The 19,291-nt window shown below is 42.6% G+C and overlaps 1 protein-coding gene across 11 annotated transcripts in view; it reads left to right on the top strand.

Moving 5' to 3' along the window:
• ryr1b (ryanodine receptor 1b (skeletal)) overlaps positions 1 to 19,291 on the top strand; it is a 68,067-nt gene that overhangs the window by 29,871 nt on the left and 18,905 nt on the right. For 3 of the 11 annotated variants that reach the window (XM_065960116.1, XM_065960118.1, XM_065960119.1), the window contains exons 34-80: positions 433 to 659; positions 794 to 1,238; positions 1,320 to 1,883; positions 1,975 to 2,175; positions 2,382 to 2,493; positions 2,606 to 2,755; positions 2,851 to 3,124; positions 3,252 to 3,369; positions 3,520 to 3,652; positions 4,178 to 4,272; positions 4,381 to 4,516; positions 4,603 to 4,786; positions 4,920 to 5,031; positions 5,148 to 5,268; positions 5,364 to 5,533; positions 5,663 to 5,883; positions 6,093 to 6,183; positions 6,615 to 6,755; positions 6,859 to 7,022; positions 7,392 to 7,470; positions 7,572 to 7,661; positions 7,789 to 7,929; positions 8,281 to 8,358; positions 8,449 to 8,524; positions 8,655 to 8,778; positions 8,886 to 9,001; positions 9,098 to 9,165; positions 9,375 to 9,496; positions 9,776 to 9,825; positions 10,551 to 10,611; positions 10,729 to 10,855; positions 10,948 to 11,056; positions 11,154 to 11,235; positions 11,566 to 11,696; positions 11,808 to 12,128; positions 12,272 to 12,512; positions 12,734 to 12,821; positions 12,931 to 13,023; positions 13,441 to 13,455; positions 15,058 to 15,228; positions 15,341 to 15,400; positions 15,491 to 15,625; positions 15,743 to 15,855; positions 15,957 to 16,053; positions 16,142 to 16,248; positions 16,332 to 16,383; positions 16,735 to 16,815. In XM_065960116.1, the coding sequence (XP_065816188.1) occupies positions 433 to 659; positions 794 to 1,238; positions 1,320 to 1,883; positions 1,975 to 2,175; positions 2,382 to 2,493; positions 2,606 to 2,755; positions 2,851 to 3,124; positions 3,252 to 3,369; positions 3,520 to 3,652; positions 4,178 to 4,272; positions 4,381 to 4,516; positions 4,603 to 4,786; positions 4,920 to 5,031; positions 5,148 to 5,268; positions 5,364 to 5,533; positions 5,663 to 5,883; positions 6,093 to 6,183; positions 6,615 to 6,755; positions 6,859 to 7,022; positions 7,392 to 7,470; positions 7,572 to 7,661; positions 7,789 to 7,929; positions 8,281 to 8,358; positions 8,449 to 8,524; positions 8,655 to 8,778; positions 8,886 to 9,001; positions 9,098 to 9,165; positions 9,375 to 9,496; positions 9,776 to 9,825; positions 10,551 to 10,611; positions 10,729 to 10,855; positions 10,948 to 11,056; positions 11,154 to 11,235; positions 11,566 to 11,696; positions 11,808 to 12,128; positions 12,272 to 12,512; positions 12,734 to 12,821; positions 12,931 to 13,023; positions 13,441 to 13,455; positions 15,058 to 15,228; positions 15,341 to 15,400; positions 15,491 to 15,625; positions 15,743 to 15,855; positions 15,957 to 16,053; positions 16,142 to 16,248; positions 16,332 to 16,383; positions 16,735 to 16,815 (6,687 nt within the window). Of the gene's footprint in view, positions 1 to 432; positions 660 to 793; positions 1,239 to 1,319; positions 1,884 to 1,974; positions 2,176 to 2,381; positions 2,494 to 2,605; positions 2,756 to 2,850; positions 3,125 to 3,251; positions 3,370 to 3,519; positions 3,653 to 4,177; positions 4,273 to 4,380; positions 4,517 to 4,602; positions 4,787 to 4,919; positions 5,032 to 5,147; positions 5,269 to 5,363; positions 5,534 to 5,662; positions 5,884 to 6,092; positions 6,184 to 6,614; positions 6,756 to 6,858; positions 7,023 to 7,391; positions 7,471 to 7,571; positions 7,662 to 7,788; positions 7,930 to 8,280; positions 8,525 to 8,654; positions 8,779 to 8,885; positions 9,002 to 9,097; positions 9,166 to 9,374; positions 9,497 to 9,775; positions 9,826 to 10,550; positions 10,612 to 10,728; positions 10,856 to 10,947; positions 11,057 to 11,153; positions 11,236 to 11,565; positions 11,697 to 11,807; positions 12,129 to 12,271; positions 12,513 to 12,733; positions 12,822 to 12,930; positions 13,024 to 13,440; positions 13,456 to 15,057; positions 15,229 to 15,340; positions 15,401 to 15,490; positions 15,626 to 15,742; positions 15,856 to 15,956; positions 16,054 to 16,141; positions 16,249 to 16,331; positions 16,384 to 16,734; positions 16,816 to 19,291 lie in introns of all 11 variants that reach the window. The other 8 variants (XM_065960120.1, XM_065960122.1, XM_065960113.1 and 5 more) reach the window with 5 other exon arrangements.

The following is a 19,291-nucleotide window of genomic DNA, read 5'->3' on the forward strand; positions in this document are numbered from 1 at the left end:
ATGTTGAAATGTTTAAGCTTCTTCAACTACCTTTCTTAGGATTTCTCATGCCTTCTTCTGCTGATTCTGTTATTACATCATGACTTGGGTCTTACTAATTTTGGCTGCTTACTTAAATAGGTTGTGCAGAAGGGAGTAGGTTGTCTTGTTGGAATGAAACTTATCCGTGGGTAGAAGAAAAAAGAAATAAAGTGACACAGAACAAGGGAAAGAGAAATATTAGAGCCCATGTTTGGGCAAACTAGAATGAAAATATGTATGGACAGAAAGAAAGGAGTTGAAAAAGCACATCAGGCATGTGTGTTGTATGAAGGAATATCAGCCAATTTCTCAAATGTTCTTTTAACATGCTAAACATAATTTGCTTTCTCTTGTTTGAATATTTTTTTTTCTCTGATTGTTTATTTCCCGCTTCCTTTTTGCCCTTCTCAGAACATAATGCCGATCTCAGCAGCCATGTTCCGCAGCGAACGCAACAACCCCGTCCCCCAGTGTCCCCCAAGGCTGGATGTCCAGATGCTGACCCCAGTCATCTGGAGTCGTATGCCCAATCACTTCCTTAACCCGGAGGTGGGCAAAGTGAGCGAGAGGCTGGGCTGGATGGTGGAGTGTACTGAACCTCTCATCATGATGGCTCTGCACATCCCTGAGGAGAACAGGTCGGAGACATTAGCAACAGGATAAGCAGTCTGCTTATTGGTGTCATTTTCCTGCAGTGCATTTGAGTCAGATCCATAAACTCCTGATCTGTTTTTGATTATTGTGTCTTTTTTTTTTTTTTTGTTTGTTTCAGGTGCATAGACATCTTGGAGTTATCAGAGCGTCTGGATCTGATGAAGTTCCACTACCACACCCTCATGCTCTACTGTGCTGTTTGTGCACTTGGGAATAACCGTGTGGCTCATGCCCTGTGCAGCCATGTGGATGAATCCCAGCTTTTCTATGCCACCGAGAACACCTACCTGCCCGGACCTCTCCGCAGTGGCTACTACGACCTGCTCATCAGTATTCACCTTGAGTCTGCAAAGCGGGCACGCCTTGGCACCAACAGAGAGTTTATAGTCCCCATGTCTCAGGAGACTCTGAGCATCCACCTCTATCCTGACGCTAAGAAGGCCCATTCTCTCCCCGGTGTTGGCCTCACTACCTGCTTACGCCCCAAGCTACATTTCTCCTCCATCAACTTTGTTGGCACGGACCCTGACCTGTATACCATCAGCCCCGTTTTCCCCCTGCAGGTAAGAGACGAGAATTGCACTGCAGAATTATAAGACGTTTTAGATGCCTTTTGCTGATTTTAATCTCCCCCCCCCCCCCAGGAGCTGAAGACCAGGGCGATCAGCATGTTAACTGAAGCTGTGTTGGATGGTAGCCAGGCGATGCGGGATCCAGTCGGAGGCAGTGTGGAGTTCCACTTTGTCCCAATCCTGAAGCTTATAAGCACACTGCTCATAATGGGCATCTTCAACGACGAGGACACCAAGCACATCCTGAAGATGATCGATCCGAGTGTTTTCAGTGGGAAAGAGGAGGAGGCAGCTGAAGAGGGAGGAGCCGCCGAAGGAGAGGGCGGAGAAGCAGAGGAGGAGGAAAAAGACGAGGACGCCGAGACGGAGCCGGAGGACGAAGGGGTTGGCGACGAGGAAGACGAGGAGCTGAAAGAAGCAGAGAAGGCAGAACACGAGGAGGAAGACGCCGAGGCTCAGGAGGAGGGAAAAGAAGGGGAGAAGGAGGAGGGAGAGGCCAAAGGAGGAAAAGTGGACGGAGAGAAGGCGGAGGAGGAGAAGGAGGCAGAGGCAGTGGAGGCAGAAGCAAAAGAAGAGGAGGAGGGTCCTGAAGAGGGACTACTCCAGATGAAGCTGCCAGAATCTGTCAAGCTGCAGGTCATTTTGATATTCAAACACCGCCTGCTATCCATCCACAGACAGAAATCATATCCTTCAAATATGTTCCTAACTTTATTTCCTCTTACAGATGTGCACACTCTTGCAGTATTTCTGCGACTGTGAGCTACGTCACAGAGTGGAGGCTATTGTAGCCTACTCCGACCAGTTCGTCCATAACGTTCAGGACAACCAACGTGTTCGTTACAACCTGTTGATGAGAGCCTTCACCATGTCCGCTGCTGAGACTGCGCGAAGGACCCGCGAGTTCCGTTCACCACCACAAGACCAGGCACTGATTATCATTTTTTACCTTTCAATCTTTACAAATACCATATTTTGGTTTGTTTTTGGCATGTAATTAAAAGTTAAAGGCACTATCTTACATCACATGACTGACGAGAGAACAATAGAGAAAACACCAGTGACTTGATTTAAATGTGGCATGCAATACAAGAAGAACTAAAACAGAAACAAACTTTTTTAAATGTGTTTAAGGTTCTTTTGCTGACAAACTTCAAGCATTGTCCAGAGGATGAGGATTGTCCCGTACCTGAGGAGGTGCGAGACACTCTGGGAGAGTTCCACGTTGACCTCCTGCTTCACTGTGGTGAGACGTTGTTTAAGGATCCTGATTTTTTTTTTTTACTTTACTGGTGTCAAAGACTCTTGAGTTAGATACACTGGGCTCTTTTAATGCATGCATTTTAATTCGTAAATAGGTATACATATTGAGGAGGAGGCCGAGGAGGAGGAGGTGGATACCTCACTGAGGGGCAGACTCCTCAGTCTGGTCGACAAGGTCAAGAACTTTCGCAAAAAGAATCAGGCGGAGGAGGAGCAGCCGGAGGTCGAGGAGGAATCAAAACCAAGTAAGGGGAACAGGGTTGATCTAGACTTCAGTCAAAAAATACCTAAATCCTAATTAACATGGAAAATACTGTGCATCTCTGTCTCCTCCACCAAGGCACCCTCCAGGAGCTGATCTCCCACACCATGATCCACTGGGCCCAGGAGTCATTCATTCAGAACCCTGAGCTCGTGCGTCTGATGTTCAGCCTGCTCCACCGGCAGTACGACGGCCTCGGGGAGCTGATCCGAGCGCTGCCCAAAGCCTACGCCATCAACGCCATATCTGTTCAGGACACCATGGACCTGCTTGAGTGTTTGGGACAGATACGTTCACTGCTCATTGTTCAGATGGGCCCAGAAGAGGAGAGACTCATGATCCAGAGCATCGGGTCAGTGTGGGGATGAGGAAATGTACTCACAGGCATCTGTAGTTGTGATATGTGACCTAAACTGGCTTCCATTATGTCAGAAACGTGACTCCATGTTGTGCATTTTTTGGGGGATTTTTGTTTTTAGGAACATCATGAACAACAAGGTGTTCTACCAACATCCTAATCTGATGAGAGCTCTTGGTATGCACGAGACCGTCATGGAGGTGATGGTCAATGTGTTAGGTGGTGGAGGAGACTCAAAGGTAATTGTGATGACTGTTCCTTTGTTTTGTTTATTTATCTTTTTATCTCTCAGATAGCCTCAGCCTGAATCTGTTGTTGGAGTGTGCACCTCCACCACTCAGATCAGCCGACACAGCAGAATTAATCATTTGAATCTTTTTTTTCTCCAGGAGATTCGATTCCCCCAAATGGTGACCAACTGCTGTCGCTTCCTGTGTTACTTCTGTCGTATCAGCCGACAGAATCAGCGCTCCATGTTTGACCATCTGAGCTACCTGCTACAGAACAGTGGCATCGGCTTGGGTCAGTTTTAGCCACCTTGTGATTTTTTTTGTGCGGTCCATAGAGGAACCTTTTAATTAAAAAAGTAAATATGTCTTCATTCATTTTGACATTTTTGAAATTGATTTTTTTGGGGGCTTTTGCCTTTTTTTCGCGCAGCTGAGGGCTCCACAGTCTGCTGACGCTTTTTAACAAAGCCTTCTGCTTGTGCTTTTAGTTTCGTTAGTTACTTAGTTGATTCAATTTATTTTTTTTTCTATTTTTTTTTCCACTTTGAGATTTTTTTGCAAAAAAAAAGAAAAAGTAAAGTATTATTATTATTATTATTTTTGAGATATTGAGTGGATAGAGTAGGAAACAGGGGAGAGAGACTGGGGAACGACATGCTGGGAAAGGGGCCACAGGCTGGACTTAAACAGGGCCAGCCCACTTGGAGGACCGTCTGCACTCTGATAAAATCTTGTTTTAACCTCTTCATTTTGCATTTATTTTAGCCTTTATGCACAAACACATTTTGACTCACTGGCTTTATTTTCCATTTTGTAGGCATGCGTGGGTCCACACCTCTGGATGTGGCTGCAGCTTCCTGCATTGATAACAATGAGCTGGCCTTGGCGCTACAAGAGCAGGACCTGGAAATGGTTTGAGAATATAAGAGAATAAACATTACTGAAAAGCATATAAAGGCATACTGTGCACTTGTTATCTTATAATCTTCCTTGGTGTCTGTGACATGCGTGTTGATGTAGGTGGTGACATACTTGGCTGGCTGTGGACTGCAGATGTGTCCAATGCTCCTTTCTAAAGGTTACCCTGACATCGGCTGGAACCCTTGTGGAGGAGAGAGATACCTGGACTTCCTCCGCTTTGCTGTCTTTGTTAATGGTCAGTGCCCTCATGATGTGACAGTTTTTGAAGTTTTATGATGTGAGTGACTGTGATCAAACACTAGTTCTCTTTCCTCCTCACAGGAGAGAGCGTGGAGGAGAATGCCAATGTTGTCGTGCGTCTGCTCATCCGTCGGCCGGAGTGCTTCGGCCCAGCCCTGAGAGGAGAGGGTGGCAATGGTCTGCTGGCTGCCATGGAGGAGGCCATCAAGATCTCAGAGGACCCGGCAAGAGACGGGCCCACTGTCAAAAAAGACAGGCGCTTCATGTGAGTGAAAAAAAAAAAAAAAAAAGAAGTGATCTAGCTGCATATTTGAAAATTAATAAATAAATATTTTTCTGTATTATCTTGAAGATTTTAAAGCTGCTCTTGGTGCATAATGACGTTTTTTGATTGGTAGGTTTGGTGGTGAGGAACAGCACGAGGAAAACCGTGTACATCTGGGAAATGCCATCATGTCGTTCTACTCAGCCCTCATTGATTTGCTGGGTCGCTGTGCCCCTGAGATGCACGTGAGTAGAAGTCTTGTTACTACATTGATAACTTTTATTTCCTCTTACCGCTCAGTGTGTGGTTGGTGAGAAGTGATTGGTCTCACACAGCATGTCTGGAATTTTCTCATCTACAGCTGATCCAAGCAGGCAAGGGTGAGGCTTTAAGGATCAGGGCCATCCTGAGGTCTCTGGTGCCCATAGAGGACCTGGTGGGAGTCATCAGCTTGCCTGTGCAGATTCCTGCTTATGGCAAAGGTAAGATACCAAGTCAAAATCATGCATGGACACATTATTTGGTAATATTTTATTATTCTCCTCTTATGCAATTATTTTTTCTCTCAAAACAACAGACAGTCAGATTATTGAGCCAAAGATGTCTGCCAGTTTTGTGCCGGACCACAAGGCCTCCATGGTGCTGTTCCTTGACAGAGTGTATGGGATTGACAACCAGGACTTCTTGCTTCATGTGCTGGAGGTTGGATTCCTTCCTGACATGCGAGCTTCAGCTTCTCTGGACACAGTGAGTAGGAAAAGACACAGATGAAAAGGAAAAAAAGAGAATGTATACTGATGTGACTTACTACCTGTGCTTCTATGAAATACTGAATTAATAACACAGAGTTTTTCTTTTCATCCTCGCGTTATATAGGCTGCATTCAGTACAACTGAAATGGCCTTGGCGCTGAACCGCTACCTCTGTTCAGCTGTGTTGCCTCTACTCACCAAGTGTGCCCCATTGTTTGCTGGGACTGACCACCGGGCCATCATGATCGACTCCATGCTCCACACCATCTATCGTTTGTCCCGTGGCCGAGCCCTTACCAAGGCTCAGAGGGACGTCATTGAGGAGTGCCTCATGTCGCTTTGCAAGTTAGTACTAATTATTTTTTGTTAAGAAAGCCTTTAATTATAAGTTCATACCTTGATTAACTTATATTTAACCTGAACAGAACTTGAGATCTAAGTAGAATGGCATCTGAAAACACAAACAAATTTATACGTAATACATTTTGCTCAGTTATAAAGATGAATCCATTTAAACATTGCATCCCCTCCTGAAACGATGATGTCATTGACAGGTATCTTCGACCCTCCATGCTGCAGCATCTGCTCAGACGCCTTGTATTTGATGTGCCCATCCTTAATGAATATGCAAAGATGCCTCTCAAGGTTTGTAGACTTTTATTTTCTATAGTATTTGTTTCACATCATTCTTAATAAATGAAAAATTATAATGCCTAAAATATGTTATGTGAAGTAAATTATATTCAACATAATATGAACACAAATTCGACCCAATCTGTGCTAAAAGTGCAAAGAGATTTGGGCTCTCTGGTGGCGCAGTGGTTAGAGCGCTCGTCCCATGTATGGAGGCTGTAGCCCTCCAAGCGGGCGGCCATTCCCGACTCTCTTTCTCCCTGATTTCCGACTCTATGCACGGTCCTGTCTCTCCAATAAAGGCACAAAATGCCCAGAAATAAATGTAAAAAAAAGAAAAGTGCAAACGTATTAAATGCATACATCAAATTGATTATTGTACATTGCAAAAAATTTATTCAAAATGTCCCCCTCTGCATTTCTCTGTAATTGTAATGTTCCAGTTGTTGACGAATCACTATGAGCGCTGTTGGAAGTACTACTGCTTGCCTAATGGATGGGCTAATTTCGGGGTGACCTCAGAGGAGGAGCTGCATCTTTCTCGTAAACTCTTTTGGGGAATCTTTGAGTCTTTGGCACACAAGGTGAGAAATGAGTGTATTGATGTACACATTGTAGTGTTAAGAGTTTATACTGTGCAATCACAAATGGTTAAGCTTAACCTGCATTCTCTTATCCAAACATTAGAAATTCGATGCTGAGCTCTTCAAGATCGCCATGCCTTGCCTCTGTGCTATAGCAGGAGCCATACCACCCGACTATGTGGATGCCACTTACTCCTCTCACACTGAGAAGAAAGCTTCTGTTGATGCTGAGGGCAACTTTGATCCCAAACCAGTGGAGACCACCAAGTGAGCTGGAAAATACATCTGTACATAAGTCACAGTGGAACAGAGTCCTACAGGAAAAAATAAATAAATTACATAATATCAGTGTGATGCACAATCATGTCGTTCATTCCAAGTTAATTACTGTAATAAAAACTTGAATGCTTAAAAGTCTAAACTTTAAGTTCTGTTAAGAATAAACATCAGTGTCTTATTTTCAGTGAACATGAAATGTGAGATGACATATAGACTAAACAATTAAAGAAAATTAAATTGTAACTTTACCAGTTATATTCAGGTTACTATGAGGAAAAAAGGAAGTCAAGTGTTAAATTTTGTTTGTAGAGAATTGCACCCATGACGTGTAACAATTACACGTTCATTTTTTCGCAGCACCATCATCCCTGAGAGGCTGGACGCCTTCATTAACAAGTTTGCAGAGCACACCCATGACAGATGGGCTTTTGAAAAGGTCAGTTAGCAACAATGCAAATCACTGTTTTTGAAACATACGTTGTTTATTTGACTATGTTAGTACTAAAAACTAATATCAATGGTTAAACACATTTTCAGATTCAGAACAACTGGACCTATGGAGAGGTGTTAGATGAGAACGCTAAGACTCACCCGATGCTCAGGCCTTATAAAACCTTCTCTGAAAAGGTAATGTTGGATATAAATAATCTGAACACTGTTTTTTTTATTTATTGTATCTTCTGATGAAACCAATGCTGTAAAAAAAACACATTTCACTGACTAGTGATAAAATCCCCTCTCCTCTGTTTCTCAGGACAAGGAAATATACCGTTGGCCAATCAAAGAATCCGTCAAAGCCATGCTGGCCTGGGAGTGGACCTTGGACAAAGCCAGGGATGGGGAGGGAGAAGTGGAAAAGAAGGCCACGACCCGCAAGATCTCCCAAACTGCTCAGGTACAAAAGAGATGAGTGTAAAACACTCTGGAGAACCTCTGTTGATTATTTCTTCTTTGTTGAGATGGTGTGTCTAATGTACTCGTGGATCACTTCCTGGTCCAATGTGACTGAATACTTCTTTCTTTGGTGCTCATCTGTTTTTATCAAACCTTACTTGTGTTATTATTGACTAAAATGTCAAACTAAGCTGTGAAAAAAATCTTGCCACCTTTGTTGACCAACTGATTTACAACATAATAGGGAAATTAAAACACTTATTTTTCTCTGGTAACCTCTTGGATTCCTCTAGAGTTCCCCATAACCTCCTTTAGAAAACCGCTCATCTGTTGGTATGTTTTCTGTCTTCAGGCCACATATGATCCCAGTCACGGATACAACCCCCAGCCCATAGACATCGGAGGAATGGCCATATCCAGAGAGCTGCAGGTTTGTATCTCTCAGTCTTTCACAGTAGTGTTAGGCCTTGAACGTTTTTTTAGAAGCCTTTTGATTCAACTTTCTTTCCCATACATTCAGTCTATGGCTGAGCAGCTGGCTGAGAACTATCACAACACCTGGGGCAGGAAGAAGAAGTTGGAGCTACAGTCCAAAGGTAAGAGGGGTATTCTTGTACACATCATAGACAATGACATAGATAATGTTTTACTGGTGGTTGCTAGTTTGTACTTATAGTCTAGCAGTAGTAGTTTGTAAAAAATAAAAACATCTCCCCCCTCTGGTAGGCGGTGGCACCCATCCTTTGCTTGTGCCTTATGACACCCTGACGGCTAAAGAGAAGGCCAGGGACAGAGAGAAGGCCCAGGACCTGCTCAAATTCCTCCAGCTCAATGGATATGCTGTGACAAGGTGAGCCAAAAGTTTTTCACATATTTCAATTTCACATAAGTGTTTTCTCTGATAACTCTGTTAAATGTTTCTTTCAATTTTCCACACGTCTTTCTCTGCATTCTCAGGGGCCTGAAGGACATGGAGCAGGATATTTCCTCCATTGAGAAGCGTTTCGCCTATGGCTTCCTTCAAAAGCTTCTGAAATGGATGGACATCGCCCAGGAGTTCATTGCTCATCTTGGTGCAGTTCATAGCAACTTGTAACATACAGTATGTTCAAGCATGCAGCTATTGACTGATAACTGACTTATATCTGAATTCATTTCTGTTCTCACAGAGGCTGTGGTTAGCAGTGGTCGAGTGGAAAAGTCCCCACATGAGCAAGAGATCAAATTCTTTGCCAAGGTAAGCTGTTCTGAAGCTTTTCAGAGTCCTTGTTTAGCTTGTCTGCCTCTACAGGAAGGCAGAGGTCATGAGTAGTAACAACATGTTGCTCTAAAACCTTAAGGCATTTTGAGTCCTTTAGAAAATGCTGCAAGAAATAAACACTCTTGCCAAAAATGGTTGGTTTGAAGATGGATCCTTCATTGAAGCTTCCTCTGTCATGTTTACAGATCCTGTTGCCCCTGGTAAACCAGTACTTCAAGAACCACTGCCTCTACTTCCTCTCCACTCCTGCTAAAGTTTTGGGTAGTGGAGGGCATTCTTCCAACAAGGAGAAGGAGATGATTGCCAGGTATGTGCAATAAAAGCTTCGACTTAGAGTTCAAATGACTGGCTAGCTCTCTGAATTGTCTTTATTATGTAGCTTTCCTTTAGCACAGTACTTTGGGGGTGACAGTGTCTGTCCTCTCCCTGGTCCATGTCTCTTCATCTGTCCTCTATTGTGCTATATTCCTTTTTTTCCTTGACCTCCCTTTTGCTTTTCTGTGTCACTTCAAACATCTCTTCCTGCCTCTCCTGTTTGCCCTTACCGTCCTCTCCCTCCGTTCCCTCTTTTCTCCTCCTGCCTCAGTATCTTCTGTAAGTTGGCTGCTTTGGTGAGGCACAGAGTTTCCCTTTTTGGTAAGGAATCTGCATGCTGGATTTACGCCCTGTCACCATCCCGGTCCATTTTGTAACTGTTTTCCTGTCTAATTATTTAATTCCTTAAGATCTTTCACACTTCCTTTGTAATTTTCCATTAACATACTAATCTCATTAACGTCGTATACCAGTTTCATATTTAGTCAGTCCTCCAGTGCTCCCATTGCCTCCTTCTTCCTTACTGGATTTTCTCATCTAATGCTTCTCTCTCCATAGCATAATATCTGCTTGGCTTTGGTGTTCTGCAACCTGAGGCCAGATGCATAAAACTGTGTTTTTTGTAGATGCATTGCTTAAACATCTGATCCCAGGCATTTTAAAATCGTCCATTTTGCTTTTAAGACGTAGTATGGTACTGTAAGTGGTCTACCTGTTGAAATGTTCTTGAGTCTTATTGGTGTTGCACTGAAGAAACGTAATTATCCCAGAGTATTGACTCAACATATTGATATTTGATTCAACTGTTCCATTGATGTCGGTTTTAGAAATCTAAATAATACGATAAATGTGTGATCCATAAAATGAATGCTTTTAATGTCGTTTTGAGTTTGGTCCATGTTTTGTAGCAAGCTCAACCATAACCGTTTTGTTTGCCCTGTTTTCTGTATTAATGCATAGCCTTAAAATTAACTCCTCTTATTCTGAATAGATTTGGATTTGTATTGTGAACTTTGTCAACACGCGTTTGTTTGTTTTTCTTTCAGGAACTGATGCAAGTGCAGTGGTTAACTGCCTGCACATCCTCTCACGATCACTGGATGCCAGGTAACTCTCACATCTATTCACATCACATCCCCAGACAAACAGAAATATATCAAACTATTTGACATTATTTAACAACTCTTTGTATCTCAACTCCACCTTTGTGTCTTCCTTTTAAAGGACTGTCATGAAATCAGGCCCTGAAATTGTCAAGGCCGGCCTGCGTCAGTTCTTTGAGAGTGCTGCCGATGACATTGAAAAGATGGTTGAGAATTTGAAACTGGGCAAAGTGTCAAGTCGAAACCAGGTCAGAGACAGCTCCCTCCTGCATTTATCTGACTTCTTATTCGTTTTCTTGTAAGCTGATCTGTATTTGTGTGTGTTTGTGTGTGTATGTAGGTAAAGGGTGTGTCCCAGAACATCAACTACACCACCGTTGCCCTGATGCCAGTCCTCACGTCTCTGTTTGACCATATCGCCCAGCACCAGTTTGGAGATGATGTCATATGTGAGTGAACTGCTTCTCTCTGTTAAATTACCAGTTCATCATTTGTCCTCTCAGCTCTTTGACTCCAAGCTCATAATCCTCTCCTTTACATCCTCAGTGGACGACTTGCAAATATCCTGCTATCGTCTAATGTGCAGTATCTATTCTCTGGGCACAGTGAAGACTCCACATGCAGAGCAGTGAGTAGCATCTTTGGTTGATTATTAAATACTTTGGGGCGCCCTTGGCCAAGAGGTTAGTATGCATGTCACTCCCCACTCTCTCTCTCGCCCTGATTTCCAACTGTACTGTCGCTCCAATAAAGGCACTAAAAGCCCCAAATTACACTTTAAAAAAGACAACATACACCTCCTATCCATTGACCCTAGTTTCACCTGGAAATTTCCTGAAGGAGCTTCTTGAAATTTTGATTTATACTCTCAAAGACTGATTTTTGCTTTGGTTTTTACTGAGTATAATTATAACAATTAATGAGGATTTTTCTGTTCGTTTTTTTTTGCCCTGTCTAGACAGCGACCAGCTCTTGGCGAGTGCTTGGCTCACTTAGCAGCTGCTATGCCAGTGGCCTACCTTGAGCCAGAACTAAATGAGTTCAACTCATTTTCTGTCTACACCACCAAGACTCCTAGAGAGAGAACCAGTGAGTTAAAGCAATATATTACGCCCTCTAAATTAAATGTAGTGTCAAATAAAAATTCTCTTTTACATTTATGAAATGATATCAAATTGTCTCCACTCTCGCCCTCCTCAGTTTTGGGTCTTCCCAACCATGTCGAGGAGCTTTGCACTGACATCCCAGTGCTGGAGGTCCTGATGAAGGAGATCCATGACCTGGCTGAGTCTGGGGCTCGCTACACAGAAATGCCCCATGTGATTGAGATCACCCTGCCCATGTTGTGTAACTACCTCCCGCGCTGGTGGGAGAGGGGCTTTGAGAATTTCCCTGATCAGGATGGTCAGCTCTGCACCTCGGTCACCTCTGAGCAGCTCAACCATCTGCTGGGTAGCATCATGAAGATTGTGGTCAACAACCTGGGTATAGATGAGGCCTCCTGGATGAAGAGATTGGCAGGTCAGTGAGACGTTTTTACGTTTAAACCATAACATATGTGTAACGGAGTACATGCTTCTCTATTTCCCACATTTTGCACACCTCACTAACTATCTGAACTCTTACTATTTCTGACATTGATTCCTGTCCATCCACTTGTCCAGTGTTCGCCCAGCCCATTGTCAGCAGGGCTAAACCAGAGATGCTTAAATCACACTTCATCCCCACCATGGAAAAGCTGAAGAAGCGCTCTGGGAAGGTGGTGGCGGAGGAGGATCAGCTGCGCATGGAGGGCAAGACAGAGGTTGATAGTGAGAATGGAACCATCAGGGATGAGTTTGCTGTGCTCTGTCGGGACCTGTACGCTCTCTACCCATTGCTCATCCGCTACGTGGACAATAACAGGTTAGCTTGACTTCCTAATGAAAAGATGCATTTGTTAAACACGTTATCGCTTTTGCATTTTTTGCTGTATGTTGTTAACGTTTCAGTTTGAATTTTGTGAGTGATTCACAATCAATGAGTTTAGTTAGTGCAATCAAAAAAAGGTAAGACCCTTCCTCAACTCAAAGCCACACATTGTGATTCAAGTCCTTGATTTATTCTGTTGCCGTCATTGACTTCAGGGCAAGATGGTTGACTTGTCCAGACCCAGATGCAGAGGAACTTTTCAGGATGGTTGGAGAGGTCTTTATTTTCTGGTCTAAATCCCATGTGAGTTTTATACTTTCCGTTTCTGTCTCTTTTGAAATACTATTTTTATTGTTCTATGCTTTGGTTTTCCCTTTTTGGACATTTTTTCTTGTTGTTGTGGTTATTTCAGAACTTCAAACGAGAGGAGCAGAACTTTGTGGTGATGAATGAAATCAACAACATGTCCTTTCTGACTGCAGACAGTAAGAGCAAGATGAGCAAGGTGAGAGTGGACAAGCAGAAGGAAAAAAAATGGCCATTTAAATCAGCTTGTTACTTTACAAAATGTTTTTCTCCACACATGTTCATACCTTAAACTGTAACTCATTAAGAAACTAAACTCTAATTAATATTTCATTAACACCACCCATTCCAAGCAGGGAAAGATTTTAAAGGATATATAATTTTAGCTGTTTGTTCCTTTTCTTACCTTTAAGTTGTTATGGATAAGAATAAAAAGCAAATGATTATTCTGCACAGAATAATCATTTTCTACAAGTGTTAAAGATTTATAGGCTATGACGTCACTAATTAAATCCTTTTCTAGGACAATTTAGTATAAACTGATCAGGTAGTCATAGTGTCCCTAACTGTGTTTTCTCCTTATATCCTGTGTCGCGGTTGGACCTTGGGCCACTAGGCCGGAGACGGAGAGGTTAGACTGTGTTTGTGCACGAGCGCTGTGCTGATCGCATGGCACCCTGGGTTTTTGGGGAGAAATTTCATCAAGCTCTCCCAATGGATTACCACACTTGTTACACACAGACCCCAATATTCACACACATACATACACAAACACAAACACAGGGTTTTGAACACACAGTTACCATCAGGAGGAAAGTCACAATGTATGGGTAAAATGCAACTGTGCTGTAGATTTAGTGGAAAGTGCTTATATCGAGAATGTTTTATGTGAGATGGACGTATTTGTCATTGTATCTTAGTAACTTTGATATGATGATATTGTGACTGAGCGTGTGTGTCTGTGTTTTAATGTAGTGTTTGTATCTGTGTGAGTAGGGGTCTGGAGTGGCTTGATGAAAGCTCTTTTGCTGTAGACCGTAGTGGCCTGTGAGGTTTCATGGTGCTCGGTTGAGCAGTTGTGTCTAATTTGGAGTTTGCACTCCTGCAACCGTGCCCCATCACCCCTATCTGTTCTCCTTTGATTAATAAACAGTTTGCCTCTAGATGGTCCCTGTTGGATACAGTTGTGGAAGCCCATGCTGCTGTGCTACCTGTGATGTAGAAAATGTGATTATTGACGCTTGAATTTCTTTCAGCTTTTGTGGTAAAGATCCCTACGCTGGACTCTTCTCTTTTTCATTATCATCACTGGCTTTGTGTTGAATTCCTGTTTACCCCCAAAAAGCCATTTCCTTTCTGTTGCTGTTAGATCTGCTCCGTCTATCAGCAGTATATGAGGCTAGCTAGGTCTACTGGGGGAGGGGGGGGGGGGGGGACATCACTAGATAGATAGATAGCTGTAATCATATTTACTAACTGAACTCGCCCCTCCATGTCTAATTCATCTACATCATTAAATTGTTCAATCATTGAATATCTAATCACTGTTTGATGTTTTTGATGATGGCTGTAAGATAAAATAAGAGAACCTCCTCTCCTTGGCTATCAGATGGGCATTGCTGTAGTGAGATTCTGTTACCTGATCATCACAATGCCTCTCTCTCTGCCCCAAAGAGCAGTTTTACCATAACACAGTTAAGACGTGTACACCATGGGCAGAGAGGGCGCTGTGAGGCCAGACAACAGTCGGTAATGAGCAATGGCAGCCTCAGGACAGGAGTGTGTGAGAAGAGCTCCGGGGCGATGGAGCTGACCCCATAAACTTGTGCTGTTCTTTGTGCTGTCCAGTGGACAGGATTTGCCCCGTCTGGCCACTGCACTACTAACAGTTCGGCTGCATTGTGTGTAACCACTGTAGCTGATGCAGCAGTGAGGCACCTGAAACCCGACCAAAGAGTCAATGTTTCCAAGAAAATGTAATTGTTTGTCCGTCTGACTTCAGCTGGTGAAAAAAAATGACTGTCACTTAATTGATTCAGTTTATCAGCATGTTGTGATTTTACAGTTTGACTCAGCAGTTGGTTCTTGCCAACTCATTGAATCAATTTTCCTCCTGCCTTTTGTTTGTTAGAAGTAGTCTTAATTAATTTGTTTTTTGTTTAATATTCTCAAAATGTCACAGAAAATATTAAAAAGAAAATATTACAGAAAAATATATATTTTTCCTGTTTAGTCTGGAGGCTCAGAGCAGGAGCGTACCAAGAAGAAGCGGCGGGGGGATCGCTACTCTGTGCAGACCTCGCTCATCGTAGCAGCATTAAAGAAGCTGCTTCCCATCGGCCTCAATATGTGCTCTCCTGCAGACCAGGAGCTCATCAATCTCGCAAAGATCAGATACTCACTGGTACTCTACTTGTTTTATTCAAAATTCTCTGATTTTATTTTGTCTTAACACTATTCCATTACTAGACATTTCTTTTTCAATGTCCTCTGACTCTTGGTCTCCTTTGTTGTAGAAAGACACAGATGAAGAGGTGAGGGAGTTTTTGCACAACAATCTTCATCTGCAAGGCAAGGTGAGTTGACAGTCGATGCGAATGAACAACAAAAAATTCCTTTTGTAAATATCCTTATATGCATTTGACATGTTTGAATGTTGGTTTCAGGTGGAGGACCCAGCCATGCGCTGGCAGATGTCTCTTTACAAAGAGATGTCTGGTAAGGCCGAAGATGCTGAGGACCCTGAGAAGGTGGTGAAAAGGGTTCAAGAGGTGTCTGCTGTCCTTTACCACATTGAAGTGGTGAGTTGCTCTGCAAGTGAACACATGTGACTGTATGCAAGGTGTAAGAATTGTCAGTAGCAGCCTTATTGTGAAAAAAAAAAAAAGTTGACACATAGATGATGTTTCTTGGTTTAGACTGAGCATCCCTACAAGTCAAAGAAAATGGTATGGCACAAGCTGCTGTCCAAACAGCGTCGCAGGGCTGTGGTGGCCTGTTTCAGGATGACGCCCCTGTACAACATCCCCAGGTAATGATACCGTTAAAAGAGATCGATTAAAACACAAGTTAGCTATACATGAGCCATTGCAACCTTACTGACACGAGCCTCAATGACTGTTCCTCCCGCAGGCACAGGGCGACCAACATGTTTTTGGACGCTTACAAGCGCAACTGGTTAGAGACCGAAGGTTACTCATTTGAAGACAAGATGATTGATGACTTATCCGTAAGTTGCCTTCACATTCATTCTTAGACAAATCGTAACCATTAATGAGACGTATCATGAGTTACATTGTGTCCAATCATTTAATTAGAAAGCCTTGGAGGAAGAGGAGGAAGAGGAAGAGGAGACTGAGACGAAGCCTGACCCCCTTCATCAGCTGATTCTTCATTTCAGCCGAACAGCTCTGACAGAGAAGCTGTAAGATCATCTTTCCTCTGTTGTCACCTGTTCCTCGGTTTTTCACTCATTGACTCCTTTTATGTTTTTTTGTCTCATTGCAGTAAACTCGACGTTGACCATCTCTATATGTCGTATGCTGATATCATGGCAAAGGTAAGACAGTCAGTGAGCGGCATCCTAAAAGCACAATGTTTACTTGTAGACTCTGTGCTTGTGCATGATCTATAATATGAATACTGAATAAATTAGTCCAAATAAACACTAAATAAAAACACACTGGCTGAGAGGGGAGCTGGTTTTATGTAGTTTATATCCCCTTAACACAGACGTTTTCAGTGAATTTTAAATGTAATTTTAAACCAAAAGGTTTTGATTTACAACAAAATGTAAGTACAACATGTATATCTTTTTTGCCTGTTTCACAAAACTCTGTGAGACTGATTTAAAATCTGGTGTAGGACTTCTAAATCTGATGAGATCTTGTGTTCTGTCATCTCCCTCCAGAGCTGTCACATTGGTGAGGAGGACGAAGGGGGAGATCAGGAGGGGGAGGAGCCATCCTTTGAGGTGCGGCAGACAGAGATGGTATGGGGGGACCAGGGGATGGGCGACAGGGGAGTCAGCGAGGAGGCAACTCACTGGAGTGACCACACCGTGACATCACACCCGGCACACCCCCCCCCCCAGCCCACTTTCTTATTTCTCTTCCTGTCTTTTATCTTGTTCACTCACACCACTTGTCTCTCTCCTGCTGGACTGACCTGTGCATGCCTTTGCTGGACTCTGCCCGACAGTCGGATCAAGTTGTGAACTCAATTTTTTTTTTTAAGTTTCTAAATCGCATGACAGGAGTGCAGAGAGATGGTGAAGTTAAAGACAACCAAATGACACTTAGGTCAAAACAAAACTCTGAGCCTTTGCCAGATGTTAATTTTTCAAAATCACAATTTCCAAACCTGATGTGCCTCTTAGACTCTTTGTGGCTGATCGACTGTCCCCTGCAAATTACTGTACTGCAGCAAGGTTGAGCACATCAACGTCATACTTATTTAACTACAGCAGAGATATAATATATTCACATGCCACATGCCTAAGGGATCACGATGTCTTCAGTACTTAGTATAAATAATTTAAGTAATAAAAAATGTCTGAAATATAAAAATATAAAGACAGTGGAAATATGAAAATTGAACTGCTGATATTTTAGATATTTTTTAAATAGAATACACATTTACTGTATGTCTTTTTATTTTATTTTTATTTTTTAAGAATTATTTTTGGTATTTTTTTTTGCCTTTATTGTCGAAACAGGACAATGGATAGAGTTTGAAATCAGGGAGAGAGAGTAGGGAATGACCCATGCCCCAATACTGTATGTCATTTCTACAATCAGATAGCTGCTGCAAACAAAACCAGTACATTTCAGACAACTAAACAGGACATTTTCATAAACACCACTGAGCTATCACTTTACTAGCACATGATGGTCTCATAGTTAGTATCCACATCCTGCTTATCAGCACCCGAGAACGAGCTCAACCCCTTGATATGATCGATAATTGAAACAGATGTCGTTGATTTGTTTACTTAAAAACTCAGGTTTGGACACTGTGATGTTGTAGTGATAGAGATGCAGCTGTTCCTGGAGGTTAGCATTAGCATTAGCATTAGAAATGTGGTGTTGCCGTCCAAGACCAGCTGTATTTAAACTCTTAAAACAGACATTAGGCCAAACAATGCAGCAGGTTTTTTTTCTCACGGTCGAACCAGCTCTCTTGTGCCGAGCTTGCGTGGTCAGTCTCTCCCAGACTTTTTCTGACTCACATCCTACTCTACTCACCTGCTACGTGGACTACGTGTTAATCTATTTGGACTCACCTGATAACTCTAGTTTGAAATCTAACAACTGACAAGTAACTGACGTCGTTTGACTTTTACTTTGAATTGGATAGCGTTAACAAGTGTCCCGCTCCGAGCTCACCAAAGGACTACAGTAAAAGCCTGCACAGTCAGCCGTACAAATACTGTCCCAAACCCAAATCACACACTGGTGCAAGCATACACTGCAACACTTTACACGCATGCAGACACATTCACACCAACAGCCATGATCACATGCATTAGTTTTCACACATGACTAAAGACACATCATTTAAACAAAAGCAGATCGGACTCTCTGTAACCAGAGAAAAGTTGCTCCTTCAAATTTTAAAAACATAATTTAGGCTTACGAGGGAGGGGGGAGGGGGGGCGGGGGGGGCGGAGGGAGGGGTAGATTCTGTTCTGGGTGCATGGTATGCTGTGGGTGGGTCCAATCTAACCTCTTTTATCCACAGGATGATTGTTCATAGTAGCAGTACTTGTATATGAAACGATAGAGAAGCTCCGAAAAGCAAAACAGCAGTGAAGTAGCTGCTGTTATTACAACATGTAGCAACAGAAAGAAGTACGGTGTTATACTGTACTTGTCAATATAAGAACTCGTTTAAAATGGTATCCATGTTGATGATGTATAATAGACAAAAACATTTGCAACCACGTATGCATTAGATAAAATATATTATTCATTTAAAAACCTTTAGATTGAAATATTTATTTCAGAAAATGTTCATGTTAAGGACATTTCATATCTATATTTAAACCTGTTGTGTTGCCTCAGGCCAACAATATAGTTTTACAGTAGGAAGTTATGATGACACTAAGTGCTGTCAGTTCATGTAAATGCATCTGCCTCCATTTGAGCTAGAGTTTGCAGACTTAGAGGGAGGAACAACCTGATGCTCCTGTAGGTTAGAGCAACAGTAGGACTTGAATATAGAACAGCAGTGATTTATACTGTAAGTGCAGACTGTGCATGCTGTGTATTACAAACACTGTTGCTTTCTGGTAAAATGTGAAATGCGTGTTTGCTGGCATTGAATGTTTGCTGCCTCTGGATGTTGTCGAGCTGGAATAAATGTTCACCTTCACTAACACACGTCGTGTTCCAATGGAAGAGAACGTGTGTGTGTATGTGTGTTTGTGCGTATGTGTTCCTTTATTTCTCAGTGATTTTTTAAAA

Source organism: Labrus bergylta, chromosome 11 (assembly GCF_963930695.1).
Source record: "Labrus bergylta chromosome 11, fLabBer1.1, whole genome shotgun sequence".
Taxonomy (NCBI): domain Eukaryota; kingdom Metazoa; phylum Chordata; class Actinopteri; order Labriformes; family Labridae; genus Labrus; species Labrus bergylta.